Raw genomic sequence first — 25,398 nt, 5'->3', positions numbered from 1 at the left:
GTACTTAAAGGCAGCAAGTTATAGGAATAGTTTCTTTATAGATTTATCCAAAGACTTATAGCTGATCTGATAAGGGGCAAGAATATTCTGAACTGTTAAGTTATTCAGGGTATAACCGCTAGTCTGAAAAATACTTACTCTTCGCTAAGGAAATCAAAGGCTTTGGACTTATCCCCAGGGAGCTGAGATAAGGTGCTGCTTCTTTTCTTGACGGAAGGAGTAACATGAGAGGTGGGTGCATTGTACTTCAGATTAACCGGTGGTTCAGGCTTCTTAGTAGTGTTACTGGAGGAGCTGAAAAGTCTGCTGAAACTAAAAGGACAGTAAGAGAGGATGTGTGTGTGCAGTGTGTGAATGTATTACGTGCATGGTTAAGAACAATCCATAATCTTCCACAATTCCAGAGACCTTTTACAAGGAAATGAGTTAGAAACCAGCAAAAAGATTTTTTGTAGTTACACACTGCAACCTCAGCAATAACTCACAGCCAAACTCAGACATTCAGGAAAGAGAAACTATTGCCTAGAATGGCGGATCCCCGTTCTTTAATTAGCAACCCTCAAAATGAAAGGAAGGAGCTCTTGAGTACAGGGAGCTTCTCGTAATGAAGAAATAAAATAAGACGGTTCCTTTCGCCAGCCAGTGGTTGTTAAACGCAAGGTTATGGCTGCACGGTTTGAACAGAAGCTTAGTAAGCCACTTCTAAAGACAGTCATAATAAGGTACTAGAACACAGACTACCATGTTAACATGTACCTTATACATTTTCTTAGTAACGTCAATTTACATAGCTATTTTCACATCCACTCAACAGAGAGAAAACAACCTGTGTCTATTGAATAGCGGAAAGAATTCATCGAAACAGGGCAAGCTTTCAGCACAGTAAATGCCCAGTACTTCCAGCACACGCACAGCTCGAGTCCAAAGCGCACACATACACACACAACCCTAACCCCACAAACACTAAGTGCCTAATCTTCACTTCGTAAAGTTCCTCACAGTCACACAACCAGTGCGACCAGCAACTGTGATGGGGATCCAGAAAAGTACCAACTCTAAGACTAATTCCCCAGTATTGTGTTCAAGTTAGTAGAGGATTCCACCAAATGCATAACCAACATGATGCATCTTACGATAGTCCTCAAGAACAGCCTTACCGAGCTGGCATACTACATACCAAACAGAGAAAGTTCAGTTTAGCTATATACCCTAAATTTAAGAAAGAAAGCAAAAAGAAGGAAATCATTTGTGACAATAAAGTTTGATTCTAATCTCGTCTCAAAGTGCTATCTAATGTCTTTGGGTGTTTTTAGATACTTACAACTGCCAGATGCTGGACCTTTTTTTTTCCTGCATGGCTGGATTTTCTCTTGATGCACTACAGGGAAAGGGAAAGAAAAGGGGGGGCGGGGGAGAGAGAGATGATTAGTGAGGTAGTCTAGCTTTCTATCTGAAGAACAAGGGACCCAAGAAGTTCATGAAATACATGGAGAAGAGTCAACAATTTCAGCAAACAGTTACTCTGACCTATTGTGTCAGTCAGTCTGTTAAGGCCAATACAACTAATATAAATAAAATTCCATCCCTCCCTCAAAGAGCTCAGACTACTGATAAGAGACAAAATTATTATCTGGGCTGGACAGATAGCCAACAAGCCTGAATGTTAATATTTCAATTTTTTATTGAAGGGATATCCTCCAACTTTCCTTTTTATTAAAATATTGCATTGTGGGCTTCCCTAGTGGCGCAGTGGTTGAGAGTCTGCCTGCCGATGCAGGGGACATGGGTTCGTGCCCCGGTCCGGGAAGATCCCACATGCCACGGAGCGGCTGGGCCCGTGAGCCGTGGCCGCTGAGCCTGCGCGTCCGGAGCCTGTGCTCCGCAACGGGAGAGGCCACAACAGTGAGAGGCCCTCGTACCGCAAAAAAAAAAAAAGAAAAAAATTGCATTGTAATTCCCTGTCTCTACATAAAGGTACCATTTGTTTTATACTTCCAGCTCTCAAAAATTAGCTTGTAACTTTATTGTTCTGATGGGTCATTTTTTCACAGGACTGAAAGTTTTCCATTACTGAAAAGCTTACCTGCCACCAGGACTTCCCTGGTGGTCCAGTGGTTAAGAATCCGCCTTCCGATGCAAGGGACGAGGATTCAATCCCTGGTCCGGGAACTAAGATCTCACATGCCGTGGGGCAACTAAGCCCACACACCACAACTACTGAGCCCGTGCGCTCTGGAGCCCACACGCCACAACTAGAGAGAAGCCCGGGCACCGCAACTAAAGATCCTGACACAGCCAAATAAATAAATAAATATTTTTGAAAAAAGAAAGAAAAGAAAAGAAACTGCACTGATTCGATAATTCAACAAAATTTCAAAAAGAAAAAAAAGGCACTGCAAATTGATTTAGTAAGGTTGTAAGGATTCTGCTATCAGAGTCCCCTTTTCATTTCTTTTTTTAAGGACTGAATTTAAAACATCTTTTAATTCAATGAAGAAAGTTAAGTTACCATTTTTATTCACTTGTTGACTACCATTTCACTGCTAGAATTAAAAATAGTAATGAAAAGTGGAACCTGACAATATGCCTCAGTTTTTTAACTATTCACTCATTATTTATTCCATATCCCTTAAAAGCTGGAGTTAAGAACATATTTGTTAGTATATTAGTTTCTTTGTCCAATAAATAAAGATTAAGATGGTAATCTTCTTCCTTCTTAGCAGCTACAAGGAATTACAACTTTTGCAAACTGTAAATGTGCTATACAAAATGTTTTTACTACTATTAAGTAAAGGACATAATCATAAGGAAGTAAAAGTTGCTGGTTAGAAAATATTTTCATAAACTTTAAAACAAGGTGTCAGTGTGTACTGTTATTGGTAAATCTGATGTGACAATCCAAACTGAAAAATATGGGCAAATTAGGGGACAACTAGTTTACAAACTTTTCATGAGCTCTTTCTAAAATTAAAATAAGGAATGCCGTTACTGAAGATATGACCATTAGATGGCAGCATTAGGTGAGATTTAAGACCCAACCGACAAAGATGTCAATTGAAGGTTGCTTTTTGCATGACTACTCAGAAAGCAGGGGGGAAAAATCAGGAATATTTTACAGGAAGTCACTGAGTAAGACTGATTTCGTTTCCTATGTGGCAAATGAAAACTTTTTCTCTTCCTGACATCACTGCAAAAGTAGTGTCAATTTCTACATTCTTTCAAAAAATGACTAAAGAAATTTTCACATATTGAAGTGTGGGGAAGTATTCTGGCTTACACATGATTTAACTCAAATGTTATGCGAACTAAAACAGCCTATTTGTGGCCTATCAAACATATACTGTACATATGCTTTCATTATTAAAGAAAAGGGTGCACTGACCAGAAGTAAAGAATGTCCATGTTAAAGATAAAGATGAAATGCCTCCCTTCTGGGACACCAAGGCTGGTACTCACTCTTTTGAAGATAAGACTCCCTTCCCAGGTGTCAAGGCCATACTGACTCACTGTGTACATGCTGATCTGGTTTTTTTGAAACCTTGAAGGAATGTATCTGTGACTTGTTTGATGTTATTTGTTCTGACAAGGTATAAAACTGTGCTGAAAACCATGCCTCTCCAGAGCAGCTCCTCAGAGATATCCAACAGGCTGTCTCCCAGGCTATAGCCCTCCACTTGGCTCAAATAAAATTCTTTTCTATTCCAATTATAGATTGTTTATTGATTATTTTCATTGACAGACCATCATTTAATTGCCTTTTAGAGGTTGTGGGAATATTCTCCAAGAGGCCTCACTGGCCTAAAAAGGACCCACTTTGATCACATTCTGTTACTAATTGCCATTGTTTCTTTAGACCTCTCTTAGTAAACAGAAAAAGGGGCTTGGACCACCAAGGCAGGACTCTAGTTCTGAATAAAGAAATGAATAGTAGTAAACAATTAGTAACCTAGTAAACAATGAGGAGAAAGACACCAGAGGTACTTCTCATACAAACCGAATCATCTCTGTCCATCGAACAGCTTCCTGAAGCTCCATCAATCTCTCTTTATATTGGTTTCTCTCCATTAGAACTCGGGCCATTTCTACTCTAGTAAACCGCTTCCTTTGGGCTGTGGGAATATCACTCTGTAACGAAAAGAAGACTACAGATCACTCTGGGAGCCTGTATCTGTTTTAGTGTTATCGCAGGCTTAAGTAAAATTTTTAAGCTTTTAACATTCCTTAATTTCTAATCTAATGGATAACAAAGAAAAATGGCCTAATAAAAATAAAATCAACAAAGAGATATACTTAATTATTTATGACTGAAAAAAGTAGACAATTTAATTCCTCAATATAAATACAAATATTTGAATATATTATAAAGGAAATACAAAGAATAGTGCAGATTTTGAAGAAAAACAAAAAAGCTGTTATCCCTATAGATTTAATACACTCACCTGGAAATGTTGTTCTCACAACAGTATTTTAAATTCATGTTCTATAACAAATGCTAGTTATTCAGAAAATAGTTACAAGTAAGTTCCTAAAGGGGTTCATTTATCTCAAACTACCAATCTACATACACACTCAAAGCCAGCGAAAAGCATAAAAACTTGTTGGCTAGCTACCAAGGTACCCAATGCTAGGAGTCACTAAAACACCAAAAGAAATATAACGAGATGGAGACAACTGTATTAACCAGAATTATTATTAGGGAGAATAAGGAATGTGAGCATGGTAGGACCCCAAAGGGGCATGCTCAAGTCAACTTCCTTCTACTGCTGATTTCTAAAGGCTCTTCTGGAGAGGAAGGCTGGGTTAACTGTAGGGCTTTTGTTTTGCTGAGTGCAGTATGCACATTTTTAATCAAAGCTGAAAGGCATGGGACAGTAAGAAAGAGGCTGAGCTTAGCTTATCCCTCAGCAGTCTCCTTCTTTGTCCTCCTGCTGCAGAACTTAACCTCTCCTTTAAAAAAAAGTCAAACAACAAATGATCAAAGGATTTTGAGTTTGCAACACAGCAATCCCACTACTAGGTATATACCCTGAAAAACCAGAAGACTCTCACTATAATGTTCATAACAGCATTGTTGGTGGTAGTAAAAAGCTGAAAATAAACTAAATATTCATTTACAGGAAAACAGATACAGAAATTGTAGTATATTCATAATGGGATATTATAAAGCAGTGAACATGAATGAACTATACCACTATACTACAACTAGGGTAAATATAAAAAACATAATACTGAGAAAAAGAAGCAAGTTTCCAAGGCTAAATACATATAAAACACAAAAACAGTGAAAATTAACCATACCTTGTAAGGATACATGTGTGGTATGATAAAATTATTTTTTTTTCAAGTTAAGAAAATGATAAATACAGCATAGTAGTTTCCTCTAGAGGGAAGAGCATAGGGTATCTTCAATGTTTGATAATGTTCTAGTTCTTAGGTTAAATGGTAGGTTCATAATGTTAATTTATTATAATGTTAATGATAAGTTATTATTCATAACTTACATGTTACATATATTTTTAAATGTATCAAATATTATATAAAAACACAAATAAGAGATTGAAGGGGCACAAAATAATCATTCTGATCAGGACATCCATATATCTCAAGTTTGATACGTGACCAGCAAACACCTGTGATAGGAATGATAACCTAGCTACTGACAGAATAACTAGCATGCTAGTAACATTGGCAAGAAGTTCATATTTATTCTTTTGTATTTATATGTTGACAACAATATGGGCTAACTGCCTAGTATGAAAGTTTCTAGACTTCATCTTTTTATGTTTAATACCATTAAACTATTTTTATTCTTAAAGCTTTCATATATTTCTAAGTTAAAATTTGAAACAAAACAAAAACAAAAAACTCCAAAATATCCCACCTGGTCCTTGAGCTTGAATATGCAAACACAAGTCAGAGCACAAAGCCACGGAGGAAAAATGAGCACACTGGTGTGTAGCTAGAAAGCTTAGCATCTGGATACTATGTGGGAGCATGATCTATCCTATTCATGATCATAAACACGATTTTAACTTTTTCTTTTCATCTTTATAATGCTATACCCAAAGCTTAATTAACAAGATTTCCCCAAAATACCAAAATATGGTAAGTTAAGAAAACAAGTCCAAAATTATAAACCTACATCATCATCATCTTTTGCTTTTTGCCTTGCATCTTCAGCTTCTGCACGCGCTCTAGTGGGGGGTAAAAAACAAGACATGTTATTTGAGTTGGCTTCACCTTTTTAAAGAATAAAGAACAGGTCAAAAATTTTAACTACCACTAAATGATTATTTTTCTTTTTCCAAACAGGGTATTTAGCTGCTTTCATTTAGGGGAACATTATCATAGCACTATTCTCAGAAAACCAGGCATTAAAGAAAAGGAAAATAATGAATGTTTACAGTTTCCTGATTAGCAATATTTGAACAGTTCTTCTAACTTCTTTCACATCGTGACTTGCACAAAAAATTATAATATTCAATAAATGGAAGGGTCTGTTCAGAGCAGAGGCAATCATCCAAGCACTTAACCCTATCCCAGGCAGCTCTGGGGCCTTCGTGATGAGCACGCTAAAGGTAGCAGTCTCGGGGTTACACCTATAACCTTGGTGGCACACTGGCAAAGCTTGTTTGGTTTAGAACAACATAGTGAAAACTTACTTCCTAAGCTCTTCCTCCAATTCTTTGTTCTTCTCCTCTAGCTTCAGCTTGGCTTGTTTCACAGCCTCCAACTCCCCTTGCAGCACGTCTTTCTCACAGGTAAGTTCATCCACTTTTGCGATCAAATCATTCTTCACTACATTCAACGCATTTCTAAGAAACACAATTTCAAGAGCACCATTACAAGTAAATATTCTATCTCACAGCTTATTTCTCTTGTAGACTAAAGTAACTACAATCATAAAGCTAAATAATGACTGAAACCTTCAAAGGTATTCTACCTGATGTTGTCTGTAGATAAAGGTTTAAAAAAAAAACCCACAAAGCAATGGTCTGTTTTCTTATTAAACAAAGAATAAACGGAGGAACTTCCCTGGTGGTCCAGTGGCTAAGACTCCATGCTCCCAATGCAGGGGGCCCGGGTTAGGTCCCTGGTCAGAGAACTAGATCCCACATGCTGCAGCTAAGAGTTCACATGCTGCAACTAAAGATCCTGCATGCTGCAATGAAGATCACGCGTGCCCCAACTAAGACCCAGAGCAGCCAAATAAATAAATAAATAAATAAATAAATAAATAAATAAATAAATAAATAAATATTTTTTTAAAAAAAAAAGAAGAATAAATGGATAAGGCAAGGCAGACCACTAAATTATTAAAAAGTCAGAATTAAATAAAATTAAACTTTTCACAAATAGCATCCAGGACTTCCCTGGTGGTGCAGTGGTTAAGAATCCACCTACCAATGCAGGGGACATGGGTTCGATCCCTGGTATGGGAAGATCCCACATGCCGTGGAGCAACTAAGCCCGTGCGCCACAACTACTGAAGTCTGTATGCCCCAGAGCCTGCATGCCGCAACTTCTGAGCCCATGCACTGCAACTACTGAAGCTGGCACGCTCTAGGGCCCACGTGCTGCAACTACTGAAGCCTGTGCACCTAGAGCCCATGCTCTGCAACCAGAGAAGCCACCCCAGTGAGAAGCCTGCGCACCACAACGAAGAGCAGCCCCCGCTCGCTGCAACTAGAGAAAACTCGCACACAGCAACAAAGACCCAACGCAGCCGAAAATGAATAAAATAAAGTGGTTAATTAAACAAACAAACAAAAACAAACAAAAAAACAAAGAGCATCCATAAGGGTACCGTCCTTAATAAGTTCTGAAAAGATATTATCTAATCAACAAAGTAAAATTAATCCTTGAATTTACCTTTAATAATTAATAAGAAAGTCTAACCTTGAAAAAAATGAAAAAAAAAATCTAAGATCTAGCTCCTTTTGGGTATCGTGGACACAGGACCTCATTAGAGCTACATTCTGTTTTTGGATATACACAGATGTTCCAAAGTTACTCTGACACAGCAAATTAACAAAGGGGCCTGATCTGCTTTTCCGTGTAACTCAGGACCCACTGCACTAAACAAAACTCCAATGTGTTTGAGGGCCTAAGTAAGACTGCACAAATTGCTACTATGGAGGAGAGTTCTGAAGAGGTGGGCCGCATATAGATAAAAACATTTATGCAGAAATAAAAGAAGCCCCAAGAGGAGAGAGAAGAAAATAGATATCCCAGGGGAGGGAGCAAAAACCACATAGGACACATCCAGAAGATTAAGAGAAAGGCATGGATACTTGCAGGGTAGAAAGGAGATCAAAATCTGTTTCTGAAAAGAACAGAGTAATGAAACATACCATCAGTGAAATTAGGTCCCATTAACTATTTGCTTGTGTACGTGTGTATTCATAAGCCCACACACAGAGAAGGGGAAGGACATGGGGTAGTGAGACTGCATTCGTGCTATGTTAAATTAAAGATGTGCCATTGAATTGGATGAGGAGAAAATTCAGTATCTTTTGTTCCCTGTTAAAATTTTGCATATACTTACTTGGTTTCCAACAGTTGTGTATTTTCCAATATAAGATTCTCAACTTCACGACCCATTCCTATCAAAGAAAAAAGATAAAAGCTTTGAAAATAAATTTATTAAAATTATATAAACTTATAATAAGCTATAGTCACAAATTTTATTTTATAAATTTTATCTGTCCTTTAGTAATCTCATTTTGTCTATAATTTCATTTTATGTATCTACTTGTATGGATTATAAAATTATAAATAATTATCTACCACAAAACAAAGCTAAAGATTTTCTTAGTCTGTATTTTGCTTCTCATAGATAATATTTCAAAAGAATGAAGACTTTTCTGCCAAATATTCTAAAAAGTAGCAGTATTTAGGGGGAAAAAAGAGTAGCATTAATATGGATCAGAAATCATTTCTAAATCACACCTGTTATTGCAGGCTTTTGCCTAAAAATTAGGTCTTATTAATAGAGAACAGGAAGAAACAAGAAAGACCCCAATGCAGATGAAACCTTACCAAAGAAATTATGGTCTTAAAGCCCATGCATTCCATGTAAAGCAAAAACAAAGAACAAGAAATGTTTTATGTAAGAAACAGAATGAAAACAGATAATTAATCTGTAGTTTTAGACATGATATGAAAAACATCTGAAATCACAATGTCATGATTTAATGCATAATGATGTGCAAAAGACATAAATCAAGGTGATTTCCTTCATTCATAAGGATGTTCTGATATGTTACCAATTCTTTTGCAAAATAAAATTGAATATAATTAGAGTGAAAATTCCAGATCAATAACATAAAGATTTCTTCAAAGTGCCACCTCTGAAATGATAATGCTTAGTGGTCAATTTATACAATCATGCTTAATAATTTAATGAGTATTTTAAGGTAGGCAGTAGGGCATTCAAGCAAGATCCAATGTAGTGATCTTTAGGGAGAAGAAAGCTATTTAGTTTGCTGCTCACAAGAAACTGAAGAAATCAAACAACTAGGGAATATACCTCAGAAAGTTACAACAGAGCAAAGCAAGCACCACAAAAAACCCATCACCCCACTAATATTGGTAAATCACATACAGTGGAAGTAATATTCATAACCCACCTAAAAAAGGAAGTAAATATCTCTAATGAAAACAATGTACGTTAAAAGAGTTAACATGTCCCTTTATATTAAAAAAGAGGTAATATTTCAAATAACTTAAAGATAATTTAAAACGCAGCTAATCTAGGAATGCTAAAAGTTCAATGCTCACATATGGACTCATATTTTGTCTGTATTATAATTACCTCAAATATTCTTAAAGAAGAAGGTACTTCTGCCATGAAGAATAAATATCAGAAACAGTAGCTTATTTAATCATCTACATATTTCCAAAAGCTGAAAATAAAGACAAACTAAAAGTTTCCAAATTCCAATTTAAAAATGAATTTTGACAAGATATGTTGAAATATTTGCTTTAAACACTAATGTTAACTTTTCAATAAAGCTATAGAGTCAAAAGAAATATGGTTAAGGTTGGGTGAAAAAAGTTTATATAATGGCTGTGTTTGCTAAACTCTCAAGCACATAGGGAGATAAGCATAAAAGCTGAAAATATATGCAGGGGGAAAAATAGTTGAGCAGAAAAAAAAAGAGAAAGCATTAAATGAGAACAGCAGCCAAGACCACCTAGCTTAAAAAGCAGTAATATTAAAGTATTTAAAAGCATACACACCAGAATATTCCCCTGGGTAAGCAGCCCAAGAGAAAAAACGAATGAGAATCTCAATTAGATTGTTTTCAGAAAGCAAGATCTACACTCACTTATTTCAAAATGAGAGAGAGGAGCCAATAAAATTGAAAAGATGTAGAGAAACCAAACACAATAAAGTATAAATATTATAAATAGGTAAAATTTTTGAAATATGTACTCTATGGAAATCATATCCTATAATGTAGTTTCTAGAGTTTACATCTTCCCAATGAGGAGTTCTCCTAAAATCTAGTGTATAAATTTAATATATAACCAATAGGATCGTCCAAAATTTTTATTTTGAAACGTATCAATAAAAACTAATAACTATAAGAAAAACATAACTTGAAGTGGCCCCATTTCTATTCATGACTTCAACTAAGCATAAACTTAGGTCTGACATATTTGGAAACCTTACCTATTAAAACAAGCAAAAAAAATGCCTGACGGTTTTAAAAACAGACATCTCATTTGGATTTTAGCACTGATTCTCAAGCTCAGTCCATAGATGGGCTCTGGATTATCTGTCACTTCCCTGAGAAAGTATGCACAATTTTATCTATTTCTGTATGTGCATTTTTCCAGAAGTACACTACTCTCTTACAAATTCTCCTGTAAAGGAGTTTTAATTCCAAAAGGTAAAGAAGCATAGGTTTAGAGGTGAAACAAAACTGTTAAAACTATTTAACAATCCATTCACTTAGCTGCTGTGCTATGTGCCATAAGACTCAACAGTGAGCAAAAGATATAGTTGTCTTTGCCACATTGAGCTTATCGTCTAGCCAGGGGGACAGGCACACTAAAAAACTACAATAAAGTATTATGAAGAGTTGCATAATAAACTGCAGTGCTATGGGAATATGTTTCCAGACAACGGAGCTTTAACTAGGGGATCAAGGCAGAACTCCTAGAGGAGGATATTCCATTTAATCAGAGGCAAGAAGGAGATATACAGACAGATACATAGATTTTCTTTTTTAAGAAAGGAAGCAAACAATCCTTCATGACTGGTTTTGAGGGAAGTGTGAGAGATTTAGGATGGAGAACTGAGTTGATGGTGAGGTTATTCACTGAGTTAGTATATGCTGGTATAAGAACAGCCTTTGGGGACAGGACAATAAAGAAAGATGTTGATGAACTGAGCTTTAGGCATATCAACTATAAAGTTCTACAAATCATCTTAAGGCATATCAACTATAAAGTTCTACAAATCATCTTAAAGATGTCTAATGGGCTGTTTGGAAGTAATAGTCTGGGGCTGTAGAAAAAAATCTTGGATGGAGAGAAAGACTTGGGAGCAATTAGCCATGAAAGCCAAGAAACAAGAGCAAATAAGACCTCCCAAACATGGAAGCAAGACTGGGCTAGGAACATCGGAAAAATGGGCGGAGAAAGAGGAACCTGCAAAGAAGACTGAAAAGAAATAGTCAGAGGCAGGAAAGAATGCAGGCAAGTCTGATACCACAGAAACCCAGCAAAGACCGTTTTAAAGACAAATGCTATTTGAGAAGTCATGTGAAATAACTTAGAAGGAACAGCTGGATACAGCAAACAAGAAGTTGTTTCAGGGAAGGTTAGTGTGGGGCAGAATGCCAGATTGTAGTCAGATGAGGTGCAAGTGGAACTGGGGAAATCCTCCCAGTTAAAAGTAGCCACCCTTTCAAGAAGTCTGTTTTGTTCACTGGTGTATCACAAGCATCTAGAATAGTGCCAGGCACATAACAGATGCCTACCTCACCGATATTTCTGCAAAAAAGCACGCCTGGAAATGGGAGAAGAGTAAGTGATAGGGTGGAAAGGTACTAAAGATAGGGAGTCAGAGGAGGGCAGTAGCTTTATTTTAAAATGGAAAAGACGTGAACATGTTTAAATGATAACAGGAAGAAGTTAGTAAAAATAGTGAAGTTGAAAAAATAAAATTTAATCAAGAGAAAGAAAATCTCAAGAGTAGGATGTATGAATGTATGATTTCCAAGTTCTAGAACGTGGCCATGGAGGGTAAGTGACTAAAGTGAATAGAGAACAGGATCATTGGAAATAAAGTCAAGAGATGAGACATCAATCAAGATAAAGGACAAACTGTGGGGGATTATCTCTTTTAAATTATTAAAATCTGAAAAAAGTAATCTAAATACTGACTACATGCATAATGATTTCAAAAACAAGGGAAGAGTTTTACAACAACACAGCAATTAGAAAAAAGAATAATGAGTTATAGAAATGGACTATGTACTTATTTATCAACCAAAGTTCATTTAAGGAACTTTGTGAGAAACAATTTTACTAGTTTAACTATGTTCCATTTAGTGAGTATTACACTGTAATTACTATCGCTGAACTGACCAGAAGAGAAGCCAAGGAAAAACTATGTGCCTTGGAGATGTCATTTAACATCTTTGACCAAAAGTATTCATGTAGGCTTAAGTCACTACACTTAAGGTGATATATTAAAACTTCTAATGTGGAACATTCTAAAGATAAATATATCAATATCTGCAAAAGGGAAAAGACAGTAGTTTACAGTCTATTTCTTTTTTCAAAGTTGAAAGGAAATCAGAATTTTGCTTTTAACCTATTTATTATGCTTCATTTTCTGACTTAAAGAATGGAAGCTTTCGGAAAATACTTGATTTAAAAGACCACAATTATTTCTAAGTACTATGTGGCTTCTTAACTCTACAGGGAAGAAAGTTTGGGGCCAATAACCTCAATAATGATATTATTCAATACTGGATTATAAGGAAGCAGAGTGTACAAAGAACATTTAAAAAGTACTTCATTCTGGTTAAAATACAAAGGGGAAGCAAGAAGCAATTTTTTTAGATGATGTATATTGATTCTGGTGGTGGTTATACAACTCTATGCATTTGTTAAAACAAAAAATTGAACTTCACTGTATATAAATTTGAATATAAGCTTAAACATTAAAAAATTCTTCTTTCTAACATTTTTTTGCATCTGCCCCTCAATTTTTGCCAGGGAATCAGTTTCTTAAACCAATCAAATCTTTTTTTTTTTGCAGTTCGCGGGCCTCTCACTGTTGTGGCCTCTCCCGTTGCGGAGCGCAGGCTCAGCGACCATGGCTCATGGGCCCAGCCGCTCCGCGGCATGTGGGATCTTCCCAGACCGGGGCACGAACCCGTGTCCCCTGCATCGGCAGGCGGACTCTCAACCACTGCGCCACCAGGGAAGCCCCCAATCAAATCTTAAAAGGAACTTTTCATGCATAACTTAATCTTAACAAAGAGTATAAATTTAAATGTAAAAATGGAGTGCTCCTTAAGAATTAATCTTTTAGCCTTTCTTGAGAAATGCAAGCTCATTCAATTACATCCAACGTTTTACTAAGACTTTAATGGTGGGAGTCTATGTCTAACTCAGTTTTATTTATGTACTTTCAATCTCTCTTACTTTACATAAGACTGTGAGCTCTGTTTAGACAGAACTTGTATTTCCTTCAAAAAATACCTGTCGAGGACATAACTAGTAACCAATAAATTTAACATAAATGAATGCAAGTAACACCTCTCTAGGTTCACAAGAACTGACAAACAGCACCTTTTGAGAACAGTGTAATCTGTACTGAATTTACACTAAGGGATACAAAACATGTTTGGAGACCAGAATCCATCCCAAAGGCATAGATTTTTTTTAATACTATAACATTTTCAATTTCTGTAAGGTCTTAAGTTATAAGAAAGGCACACCAAAGTTAATTGACATGTCATGTAAGGTTTTTTTTTTTGGCCACGCCTCATGGCTTGAGGGATCTTAGTTCCCCGACTAGGGACTGAACCTGTGCCCCTGCAGTGGAAGCACAGAGTCTTAAGCACTGGACATCCAGGGAAGTCCCATTCATGTAATTATTGTTGGAAGGAACTTTAGAGATCACCTAGAGCAGAGCGAACCTTTTCTGTAGAGGGCCAGATGGTAAATATGTTAGGCTTTGTAAACCACATAATCTGTTACAGACAACTTAACTCTGCTGTTGTGGGGTAAAAGAAACTATAAACGATCCGTGAAAAATGAGTGTGGCTGTGTGAACTCTATTCGTACACACAGGAGGTGAGCTGGATTTGGCCCATGAGCCGCAGCTTGTCCGACCCTTGAACCCTTGCCCAACGCTTTCTTTTTATACACAAAGAAACTAATGCCCAGAGAGGTTAAGCTATTTGGCAAAGGCCACCAGATAAATAGTAGAAGAGTCAAATGCATTATCCTTTTCAAACCAGATATTCTTCAACAATACAAACTCTAAAATGATTACATTTCCCAAAGAGCTAAAACAGAATACTCTGTGAAATCTCAGAAAAATCAAGTGTTATAATTTCTTACTTAATTAAGGTCCAGAGGATTTAATGAATGCTATTTAAGACAGGAATTAACTATCCATCAATCCATAAATCTATACATCTATACATATACCCCATATATATATATATATCACTGTGCTTCTTCTATGTAATACTGTTCTCAGAATATAGCAGGAGTTCAATAAATTGTGTGACATGAATTCAAAATACAAACTAAAATGCAATTCAATTCTAGGCACATCCATAAGTGAAGATATTCTCATTTACAACTTTCATTATCTCAAAGAATACATTCTTATTAATTATGTAAAAGTGCAATAACTCTGCCCCACTGGACAGTTAGAGACATTTTAAAGAAATTTTCAATTAAATCATTTTAAAAATCTATTTTTAATACAGTGTGATACTACTTCAGATAAACTATCATACCTAGTAAATCTGCTCCTTCATCCACATCTCCAATTAGACCTGAACCAGCTGAAGACAGTTCTTCAAAGAGAGACTCTGTATTGCGATCAAAAGCTTTGTTCTCTATGCCTTTGGTGGGAGTGCTAGGCAGAAAAAAACAAAACCAAATCAACAAATATGTCAAAGATGTTTTCAACAGTGCAAAATGCATACAAAAGGCTAAGTTACATAGGAATTTTTTACCTGTAATTTACATTTAATATAAAATATAATTTAAAAGTATTTCTCAAGGGTTTCATAAGAGATTCCCATTAAACTCCACAGAGAGAACTGTTGACGAATATACAGAATGTTTTTGCGATGAGATCCTAGCAAACACAAACAATAAATGGCAGCTAAAAGAGAGCACTACTCTGCATTGTTCAGGCACTGGTCTAAGTCCTTTCACAGACTACCTTATTAAAATCTTCACACCTACTCTACAAAAGATCTGCTGCTATTATCCCAACTTTACAGAATAGGAAACTAAAGAGGTTATGGAATTTGCCAAGATCATCCAGCAAATGAGTCAAAGAGGCAGAACTCAAACCCAGGCAGCCAGGCTTCAGAATCCATGATCTTAACTACCATGGTCCATGTTGTCTGGGTATAAATTAGCATGGCCATTTTATTTTTCTTTTAAGGGCAACTTGGCAATATCAAAATTTTAAATGTAAATACCCACTGACCCAAGAACTTGATGTTAAAAAAATTCCTACAGGGAATTCCCTGGCAGTCCAGTGGTTAGGACTTGGTGCTTTCACTGCAGTGGCTGGGGTTCAGTCCCTGGTTGGGGAACTAAGATCCCTCAAGCTGTGCAGCGTGGCCACAAATAAAAAAATAAAATAAAAAATCCTACAAAGCCCCTGTCACAAGAAGGCAATTATGTATGTAAAAGGATGGTCAGAGCAGCAAAAAGTTGGAACAACCCAAGCGATCATTAACAGGGCACAGATGAAATAAGTTATGGATATACCTAAAAGTTTCAACTTTTAACTTTAAAAACATTAAAATACAGCTTTAGAAATGAAAGAAACCCATTATATAAAGGTGCTTTTTATAAAGCAAGTTGTAATACAGTATGTATAATATAAGCCCCTTTTGCAGGGGTATGGAGGAGAATGGGGAAATGTACATGTTTGTGCATTAGTGTTACATTAATAGAAAAAAGTCTGCACAGGATTTCCAGTTAAATACGATGGACATAGTCATTTATCACCCAATAATTCAGAAACTCAACTAAAATGACAGTAAAGGAATTTAAAAAGTATACACCCACAAGGACATAGGGAACAGAAAAAGAAACTACAGCAGATGAAATGTGAACAAAATTATATAAGATGGAAAACAGATGGGCAAACAGTAGAAATTGATTTAACAGACCAGACAAAGCTTTAACTTAAGCCATTAGTGTTTAGGAAGGAAGTCAGCATGCTGCCAGAACCCCTGAAAGGCTCAGGAATTGAAGGAACCAAGCAATCTGCAGAGAGAAGCATGCAAGAGGGAACATAAGATAGAGGGATGTGATGAAAGGCAGCACAAGAAGCTATATGAGACCTAAATCCAACCCTCCAGGACAGTGAGACCTCCCTTCTCCTGGCATTGCTCCCTGAACAATGGAAGCCAAGGTTAAATGTTATAGGCAGAAAACTGGAGAATCAATGTCATTTACTTAAGTATGAGCAAAACAGCCACAGAGAACCAGACGATCAAAGAAAGCCTCTATCATAAAATTGAGTCCAAAACACTCAGAGTAAAAGGAGACAGTGAATGCAGACAGCAGGAAAAACTTTTAAAATTTTTTTAAATTTTATTTTCATAATAAAGTTACATCCGTAAGAGAACTGTAGGGTGCTATAAAAACTATCCAAGAAAAACAAAAAACTTTTAGGAAAAAAAACTGACGAGGGTTGAAAGAGAAAGTTGAAGAAATCATCCAGAAATTACAACAAAAATAGAAGAGACAGAAAAGAGGGGAAAAAGGGAATTATAAGGGTCAGTCCAGAATGTTCACTATCTACCTAATAAGTGTTCCAGAAAAAGAGAAGAAAAGACAACAAAAAGGAGAAATAAGAGAAAATTTCTCAACTGGGAAATATGAATTTCCAGATTAAAGGACTACTGCAGATACAAAAGAAGATGCCTACATCAACACATCATCATGAATTTTTAAAAAGGAAAAAACAAACAAAACAACAAACAGGGATAAAGTAAAGATCCTAAAAGCTTACAGAGAATATATTAAAAAAGCAAGAATCCAAATGGCAACACTCCACTAAACATGACAATGAATTAATGTCCTCACAATTCTGAAGAAAAACTTCTGAAGACTTCCCAACCTGGAATTCTATATCCAGCCAAACTATCATTCCTTTAAATGACATTTATCACATTCAAGTTCTCAAAAAACTTACTTCCAAAACAGCCTTTGCCAGGAAACTAGTAAGAATATATTCTGTCAAAACAAAGGCATAAATCAAGAAGCTAGATGTCATGGTATCCAGGAAACAGAAGATGGAACAAAGGAGAGAGGTGAAAAGAATTCCCAGCATGAAAATGAGAGCAAATTCCAGGACCAGAGCAAACACAAAAACATCTACATTGGAGAATGGTAACAGAAGGTTCCAGGAAACTGGTTTTATTTATATTTGGCCATTTTGAGAATGTTTACATTTATGATTTGCAGGGTATCTGTAAGTGAATTAGTGATAGGTATGTAGAAACCTAAGCAAAAGAAACAAACAGAACAAAACCAAAAAAACCCTGAGGCTTTACTAAATTAAAGAAAAATGAAGTTGTAAAAGAAAGGAAATGTAATCATAGCATATTCTGTGGCTAGGCTGTTATTAATATTTATATAATCATAATGATATAAACAATGATGTTAATTTAACAGAAACTGAGATATAATTATATTGGGAGGCTGAAAGGAAAGATGATGGTTTAAAGAGCTATATCCTTGTCATCTTCCACTATAAAGTCAATAGCTAATATTGCAGCCTTTTTTAAACCAGGACGCCTTATTTGATCCACAGAATACAGAAAATGATTTGAGTGACTATTTGCTCAATTCTCTCAAAGAAAGTATATAGCTAGTACTGTTCTAGATGCACAGGAGTATAAATATTTATTTATTTATTTATTTATTGGCTGCACCGGGTCTTAGTTATGGCACACGGGATCTTTCGTTGCGGTGCATGGGCTTCTCTCTAGCTGCGGTGTTCAGGCTCAGTAGTTGCAGTGCACAGGCTCCAGAGCGTGTGGGCTCTGTAGTTGCAGCATGCAGGCTCTCTAGCTGTGGCGCATGGGCCCAGCCACCCCGAAGCATGTGGGATCCTAGTTCCCTGACCAGGGATTGAACCGGCATGCCCTGCATTGCAAGGCGGGTTCTCAATCACTGGACCACCAGGGAAGTCCCTGCACAGGAGTATAGCTAATTCATTATATACAAGGGGTGCCTCAGGGCATTAGGACTTGATTTTCTCACTGAATCCCAACTGAGAAAGAGAGAGACCACGGAAGAACAGCATAAGGATGTGATTTAGATACCTGAAGATAAATACCCAAAGAGACCTGAGAAGTGATAGAGATTGCCTCTTGGGAGTGGGAATGAAGGGTCAGTAGGGGTAAGGGCCTACTACTGCCCTTCATGTTTTGTATTACGATTTGACCTTAATACTGCCATACATGCTTTAGTCTAATAAAAATGTTTTTGATTTTTAAAAACAGGTTCAGAATGACAAGAGCGCACAACTGTTAGTAAGTAGCTGCATCTCTTAGGTTTAGGAGAGGATGAATAAGAAGCAAATTTCACTGTTTACACTCTGCATTGTTTAATGTCTTAAATAAACAATAAAGAAAAAAATATTTCAATAGAGCACAGCCTTTGAAATCAGAGTCCTAGACTGAATCCCAGCTTGGTAATCTTGGACAAGTTACTGTACAACTCTGAGCTTCCTTATCTGTAGAATGGGGGTGAAGACATCAACCTCACAAGGTTATAATTAAGATAAAATGATATAAAACAATAATGTTAGCTAACATTGATTGAACTGGACACTTTGCCAATGATTTAACATATATTGATTCGTTTACTCCTTACAACCATCTGAAGTATTATCATAATTCTCTTTCATGGATGAGGAAACTTACCTCAGATTCAAATCCAAGTCAGGATTTGAATGCATGTAGTCTTATTCTAGGCTCACGCTTTTTAACCGCTACTGCATATAATGTCTAGCAGTGATCAAAAAAATGGCACATATTTTTATAGTCGCTGTTAATTAATTAAAAAATAAAATTTATGGAAGAAATTAAAAGGCAGCAGCTCCTGTGTGACATTCTTGAACATCAAGATATTTCAGATGATCTTCATTAAGATGATACATACCATTCTCTTCTAACCTCTAAATAGCCTCCCCATGTAAAATGATACTAAAATGAGACTAATTTCTTCTAGTAATGAGATCATTACAGTTTTGAAGGGAATATATTGTCTTCTTCCTGATTGGGGGAAGGAATAAAGTTTCTTCAAATTATGTTTTCCCCACTTGCTGTTATGTTTTTCCCAAGTTCCACAAAGTAGGGAATACTCCTTGGCTGTCTTTTTTCCCCATCCGTCCACATGCTCCTAGTCCCTGATGCTGCAAAGGTAACACTTCACAGAAGATTTAAACTATGTACAATATCCAGCTTCAAGAAAGAGAAAACTGAAATGTAATATCAACATTTCTTCAGCAAAACATTTGAATGCATTTTATCTGGTCAGAGACCAGGGGACAACAGTGTGCTTTGGGAGAGGGGAAAGGGAAGGATAAGATGTCCTAATCGGGCTTCTACAGTACCTTGAGCCTTTATATCCACTGAGATCTTTGTCCATATCCAACTCAGGAGTGGATTCAATGATTGCCTGAACTTCTGACTTCTCTTCATTTTCAGCAGAGTCTTAGGAAGGAACAAGATGACAAAAATAATGCATATAACACATACTGCCCCTGTTATGAAAATTGCTTCTATGGTTGTAAATACATCATTTGATCATAAAAAATTTTAAAGAGTTGATTCTAGGAAACACAAGGTTAGATAGACAATATGTCATATATTCAATTAACAGTAAATATGAGCAACTAAAAAATAACCAAAGAAAGTTTTCATTTGTGTTTCTTTGGACACAGTGTAGTGTACACCAGGCCAGAACTCACTGTTTTCCTTGTATTTAAGGGGTGAAATACAGAGAAATTAAAGACAAAGACTAATGACCTAAGGTAGGGAACAGAAAAAGAATGTCCTCCTGCCTTTCAGGCTCTCAACCCCTCAGCCACTGCCCCACCACTTTTCTAAAACTTTATTTAATCATCACATCTTAAAGCTTATTTACAATTGAATAGTTTTATAAATCTATGGCAGCAACACCCCAAAGATGTCATATCCACATCTGGATTTATTGAATACTGTGTCAGTATGTAAATAACTAGGGTCACTTACCTGTTGATACATTTCTAGTTTCTTGGACTACCTGTACTTCAATATGCTTGCTTCTCTCTGACTTATCTGGTGTATCTGCAACCTTCACAAATCCTTCATTCTCTTCATGTAAGGGCGTATCACTAGGAATTGCTGCCACATCTGAAGCAGCTGTTGATGCTGGAGTGGTAGCTTTAGATCCTCCCTGGCTAACATCAGAAAGTTCATCCTACGGATAAATATAATTAGGGAAAACATTCTGATAAGTAATTTATTTACAACTATCTTTTAAATGGGTTAAGAAACTTGAAAGAAAATTCTACTAAAGAACAGTAAGTCACTGATTACCAAAGGAAATCAATAAATAATCTCTGCAGATTATTTTCAAGTAATTGGGAAATATTTAAGCAATCATATTTTTCCAGACATACATGAGATCCTTCTAAATAGAAGACCTGAAGATAAAAGTAGAGTGGCAGTATTAGCAATAAAATCATACATTACTGTCATCATCAGAGTTTGTAATGGCAGTCCTAATTTGTAAAATCGTTTGATAATAAAGACTTGTTTCCAAATACTTAGAGCATGCACTGCGTGGTAGCTACTCTAAAACAGCAATGGAATAACAAGATTCTTAATCTCAGGATACAGTTTTGTAAACAGTGTTCTTAAAACATCCTGCATCCAGGGAATTCCCTGGTGGTCTAGTGGTTAGGTCTCCGCACTTTTACTGCCAATGGCCCGGGTTCAATCCCTGGTTGGGGAACTAAGATCCTGCAAGCTGCAAGGCGTCACCAAAAAAAGAAAAACAATCCTGCATCCAGATCACTTGAAGTGCTTGTAAAAAGGACAGATTCTAAGTCCAAGCCCAGACGTTAGGCAGTGAGATCAGGTAATCTGCATGTTTAACAAGCAATCCAGGTCATTTATATATAATCATTAAAATTTGATAACTACTTCTAAGATCCACAGATAGGCTTCAAGAAGTACATGCCCAGACTGAAAATTTATGCAAACATTTATGTACAATGAATTTTTCTAGGAAAAGAATCTACAACTTCTATCAGATTTTCAATGGGGTTTGTGACTCCAAAATAATCAAAAACAGCTGTCCAATAGCTACCAATAATGAGGCAGTTCTTTACAGCAAAGTACCCAGGTCTTAAAGAGAATGTGACAAAATGTTTAGTACTAGTAATGATGATGATGATGATGATTAGGGTGAATTTAGTGAATTTACCAAATGTATAATTTTGGATAAGTTACGTATTCTTCCTATAGCTATGTTTTCTTATCTGTAAAATAGAGATAATGGTACCTAATTCATTGAATTATTCTAAATTTTTCTATATAAAGACTTAGCGGTGTACTCACACATACTAAGTGTTTAAAATGTTGGCTATTTATTACAATTTATAACAATACACTATGCACAACTTTGAAAATTTTGCAATACATGCTTTAGGCCTAAGGAGAAAAAAAGAATATATAAATATATTAAATTGTGCTGTGGTGGGGGATGATTATTAGTGAGTTTTATTTCCCTCTTTAAAATTTTATCTTTCTTAACTTTTAAAGAACATGGTTTAAAATACATTATAGCTAAATCAACTATAGTTCAATAAAAATAAAACAAAATACATTATAGCTATAAAAATAATGGACTAGAGTCCAAGCAATTAAAAATAACTAACACTATACCAATCTTACACTGTCTGAGAGATTTAGGTTATTTTAAGTGCTGAAAAGTAAGAGGGTGTTCAAGTTTAAGACTCTCTACAAGTATAAGAAAACATTTTTTGACATATAGTCAACTTACACATGCTATGATGGACAGCAACTACAGTGAAAGTAATCACACTTGGAGAACTTAACCATCACCAAACCTCTTAGTTTTACAACGTTAAAATGTTTCACCTCCATTTTCTTCTCTTAATATTTTAATTTACTATAATGCATTTTGATGTATGGCTGAACTAATATAAATCAATTAGCAGATGAGAACAAAGAGCATGCAAAAGAAAATATATTTTCTACGGCAAACATAGAGCTCTTTATCCCTTCAACAGTCCTCCCACCCACACTCTTCATCCCTATCCCAGGCTTTTGTTTTATTTTTGTTTTTAATAATGAGAAATCTATAAAGCCACAGACTGTGACCTAGCATGTTGTACTCACTAAGAGTCTTGAGTATCTTAGCTCTTCCGGTGGGTTTAAGCTCTAACACGTGGATAAAACCCAAATATTTGCTGAAGACCGTCATCCTAGTAAATTTTTGCTAGTCTCATTTTCTGACAGTTTATATTGTACTTGGACTTTTATAATAGTTAGTCAGCTACTGATTATTTATTGCTCAGCATCATTTTAAGAAACATATATATCCATGACAGATGATCAATTTAGCAAAAACAAATCTCATCTGAGAATCAGAATCTATCAAAAGAAAAATAAAGTGGCATATCCATATTAGCATACAATACTTACTTAAAATGAATTTTCAATGACATAGGAAAATGTTATGTTAAATTAGAAAATATATATATATATACTTTTAAGGAAATAATCAGAGATGAATAGAGGATGTCATTTATAACAGCAAAGAACTGAAAACAACTTAAATGCTCCAAAATAGGAAATTAAGAAAATTATAGAACATCCATAAAACAGAATACTATGCAGCAATTTAAAAAACTGTGTTGTAGAAGAATACCTACTGAGATGGAAAATATTCACAATATTCTCCGAAGAGACTGGGGACTAAAACAGTTCTGTATAGTATAATCAACTAAGAATGGCTAGAAAGAGCTATGTCAGGACACTCATGACAATTCTAAAAGTGGTTGCCACTGGGTAGTTTGATAATGAGTGACTTTTGCTTTTACTATGCTCTTGTTAGCACTTCTGAATATATATATTTTAATTAGAAGAAAATTATAAAATTCAGAATATAAATCTATATATGAAGTATGGTCTCAAAAACAATTTCTATTTATTTGTTTGTATGACTGCATTGGGTCTTTATCACTTTATTTATTTATTTATGGCTTCTCTTGTTGTGGAGCATGGGCTCTAGGCACGTAGGCTTCAGTAGTTGCAGCACTCGGGCTCAGTAGTTGTGGCACACAGGCTTAGTTGCTCCACAGCATGTGGGATCTTCCTGGACCAGGGCTCGCACCCATGTCCCCTGCATTGGCGGGTGGATTCTTAACCACTGCGCCACCAGGGTAGTCCCTCAAAAACAATTTCTTTAGGTATATAAAGAGACTAGAGATAGTAAGTTTTACTATAACTAGATGAAATTCTTTTCAATTTGAAAGTTTTGAGAAAAGAAAAACATTTATACTATTTATGGGTTGGGACTATCCATTCATTATTGCCTTGTGTTTAAAATAACTTTGATTACAAATATTGCAATATTAACCATATGCTAATAAAATCAGCTGAATTACACAGCCAACTATTTTCTTCTGTGCATCTCAAATACACAGCTGATCTCCAATGGGAAGAAAGACAAATCAAATACATTAATAGTTCAATCCTCTATCACCTCCTCCCCTGTTAAAATTAAAAGACAAAATTATTTGACTATTTCCTGGAGCTGGAGACTGGCACCTAATATAAAAGTATCTGATAAAAATTTCATCAAGCTGGGCTTCCCTGGTGGCGCAGTGGTTGAGAGTCCGCCTGCTGATGCAGGGGACATGGGTCCGTGCCCAGGTCTGGGAAGATGCCACATGCCGCAGAGCCACATGCCATGGCCGCTGAGCCCGCACGTCCAGAGACTGTGCTCCGCAACGGGAGAGGCCACAACAGTGAGAGGCCCGCGTACTGCAAAAAAAAAAAAAAATTTCATCAAGCAAATTAGCTTGTTAGAAGTTGAGTCTGGAAAACTGACAATAATATTTCTGGAGCCAAAGAGGGCTATAGTGAAAACAACTAGAAGTCACCCTGAGTACCACTCTCTTGGTCTTTGTTTTGATGTGTACTCTATTTAACAGAAAAAATAGAAGTGGCATTATTTTGGTTAATCTAACAGCCTGGCTAATTCACATTTATGTTATCATATACATGAATTCCCAAGCTTTAAAAGTTTAAAATATAAAGTACATTTAAAAATTAATATAAAGAGTCCAGGTTCTGATGAAGTATTGATCAACAGCGCTTAAACCCATCAAGACTATGGATTCAGAAAGCCCTAGAGAATATCAAGTTCACCTACAATGAGAAAATTATATGCCTTTGAAGCTATTTGAAAAATAACTGGAGGTCGATCTTGACCTTGTCATTTCCATTTATCTCTCAAATAAAAGTCAAGTAGAGAAATTATTTCCTCTTCCTTCATATCACCCTACCCCACAAGGTCTAGCTATTTTTACCTTTAAAAAAATTCTGTAGTAATTTAAAAGTTCACAATATAAACAGCTTGGCAAAAGCCCTCTTCCCCAAAATCATTTGTGGATCTGGGAGTATGAAATAAAGTAACCAGGAGAGAGCTGAACCTAAAACAGGAAAAGGACTCTGACACTTCAGGGGGTCTCAAGATTTAGGGCTACAAGGAAGTGGCAAATTAGGATCTGCTTAGAAGATGATATTTTAAAATGTTATCCAAATAACATGAGATTATTGATCTGTAACTCACCTCCCTTTTATACTTTTACCACATAAAAATATTTTACACACATTAAAATAGCTCACAGTGTGGGCTGTACTTCTGACAGCTGGATCCCAGGGATAGACCATGAGAGCTGAAGAGGGAAAAGCTCTGAATTTTAGGGAATAGTTTTCAAAAGACTTATTTCTCCTTGGTCTCCCAGATAGTGGAGACATAAAGCTCCCAAGATTAGCAGGAAAGCAATGAGGTGGGAAGTCTCTGTCATGTGTTTGGCCAAGGGCACAATATTCTTATATTGTA

The 25,398-nt window shown here is 36.1% G+C and overlaps 1 protein-coding gene across 4 annotated transcripts in view; it reads right to left on the bottom strand.

Moving 5' to 3' along the window:
• SPAG9 (sperm associated antigen 9) overlaps positions 1-25,398 on the bottom strand; it is a 134,686-nt gene that overhangs the window by 26,306 nt on the left and 82,982 nt on the right. For all 4 annotated transcript variants that reach the window (XM_082604422.1, XM_082604421.1, XM_082604423.1 and 1 more), the window contains 9 exons: positions 20,508-20,715; positions 19,868-19,967; positions 15,006-15,127; positions 8,549-8,606; positions 6,663-6,815; positions 6,143-6,194; positions 3,995-4,125; positions 1,322-1,378; positions 139-312 (listed from right to left, as the gene is read on the bottom strand). In XM_082604422.1, coding sequence (XP_082460548.1) covers positions 139-312; positions 1,322-1,378; positions 3,995-4,125; positions 6,143-6,194; positions 6,663-6,815; positions 8,549-8,606; positions 15,006-15,127; positions 19,868-19,967; positions 20,508-20,715 — 1,055 coding nt within the window. The remainder of the gene's footprint in view (positions 1-138; positions 313-1,321; positions 1,379-3,994; positions 4,126-6,142; positions 6,195-6,662; positions 6,816-8,548; positions 8,607-15,005; positions 15,128-19,867; positions 19,968-20,507; positions 20,716-25,398) is intronic.

The sequence above is a fragment of the Mesoplodon mirus genome, assembly GCF_964341445.2.
Source record: "Mesoplodon mirus genome assembly, chromosome: 18".
In the NCBI taxonomy this organism is placed as follows: Eukaryota; Metazoa; Chordata; class Mammalia; order Artiodactyla; family Ziphiidae; genus Mesoplodon; species Mesoplodon mirus.
This window is presented reverse-complemented; position numbering and strand designations above follow the sequence as displayed.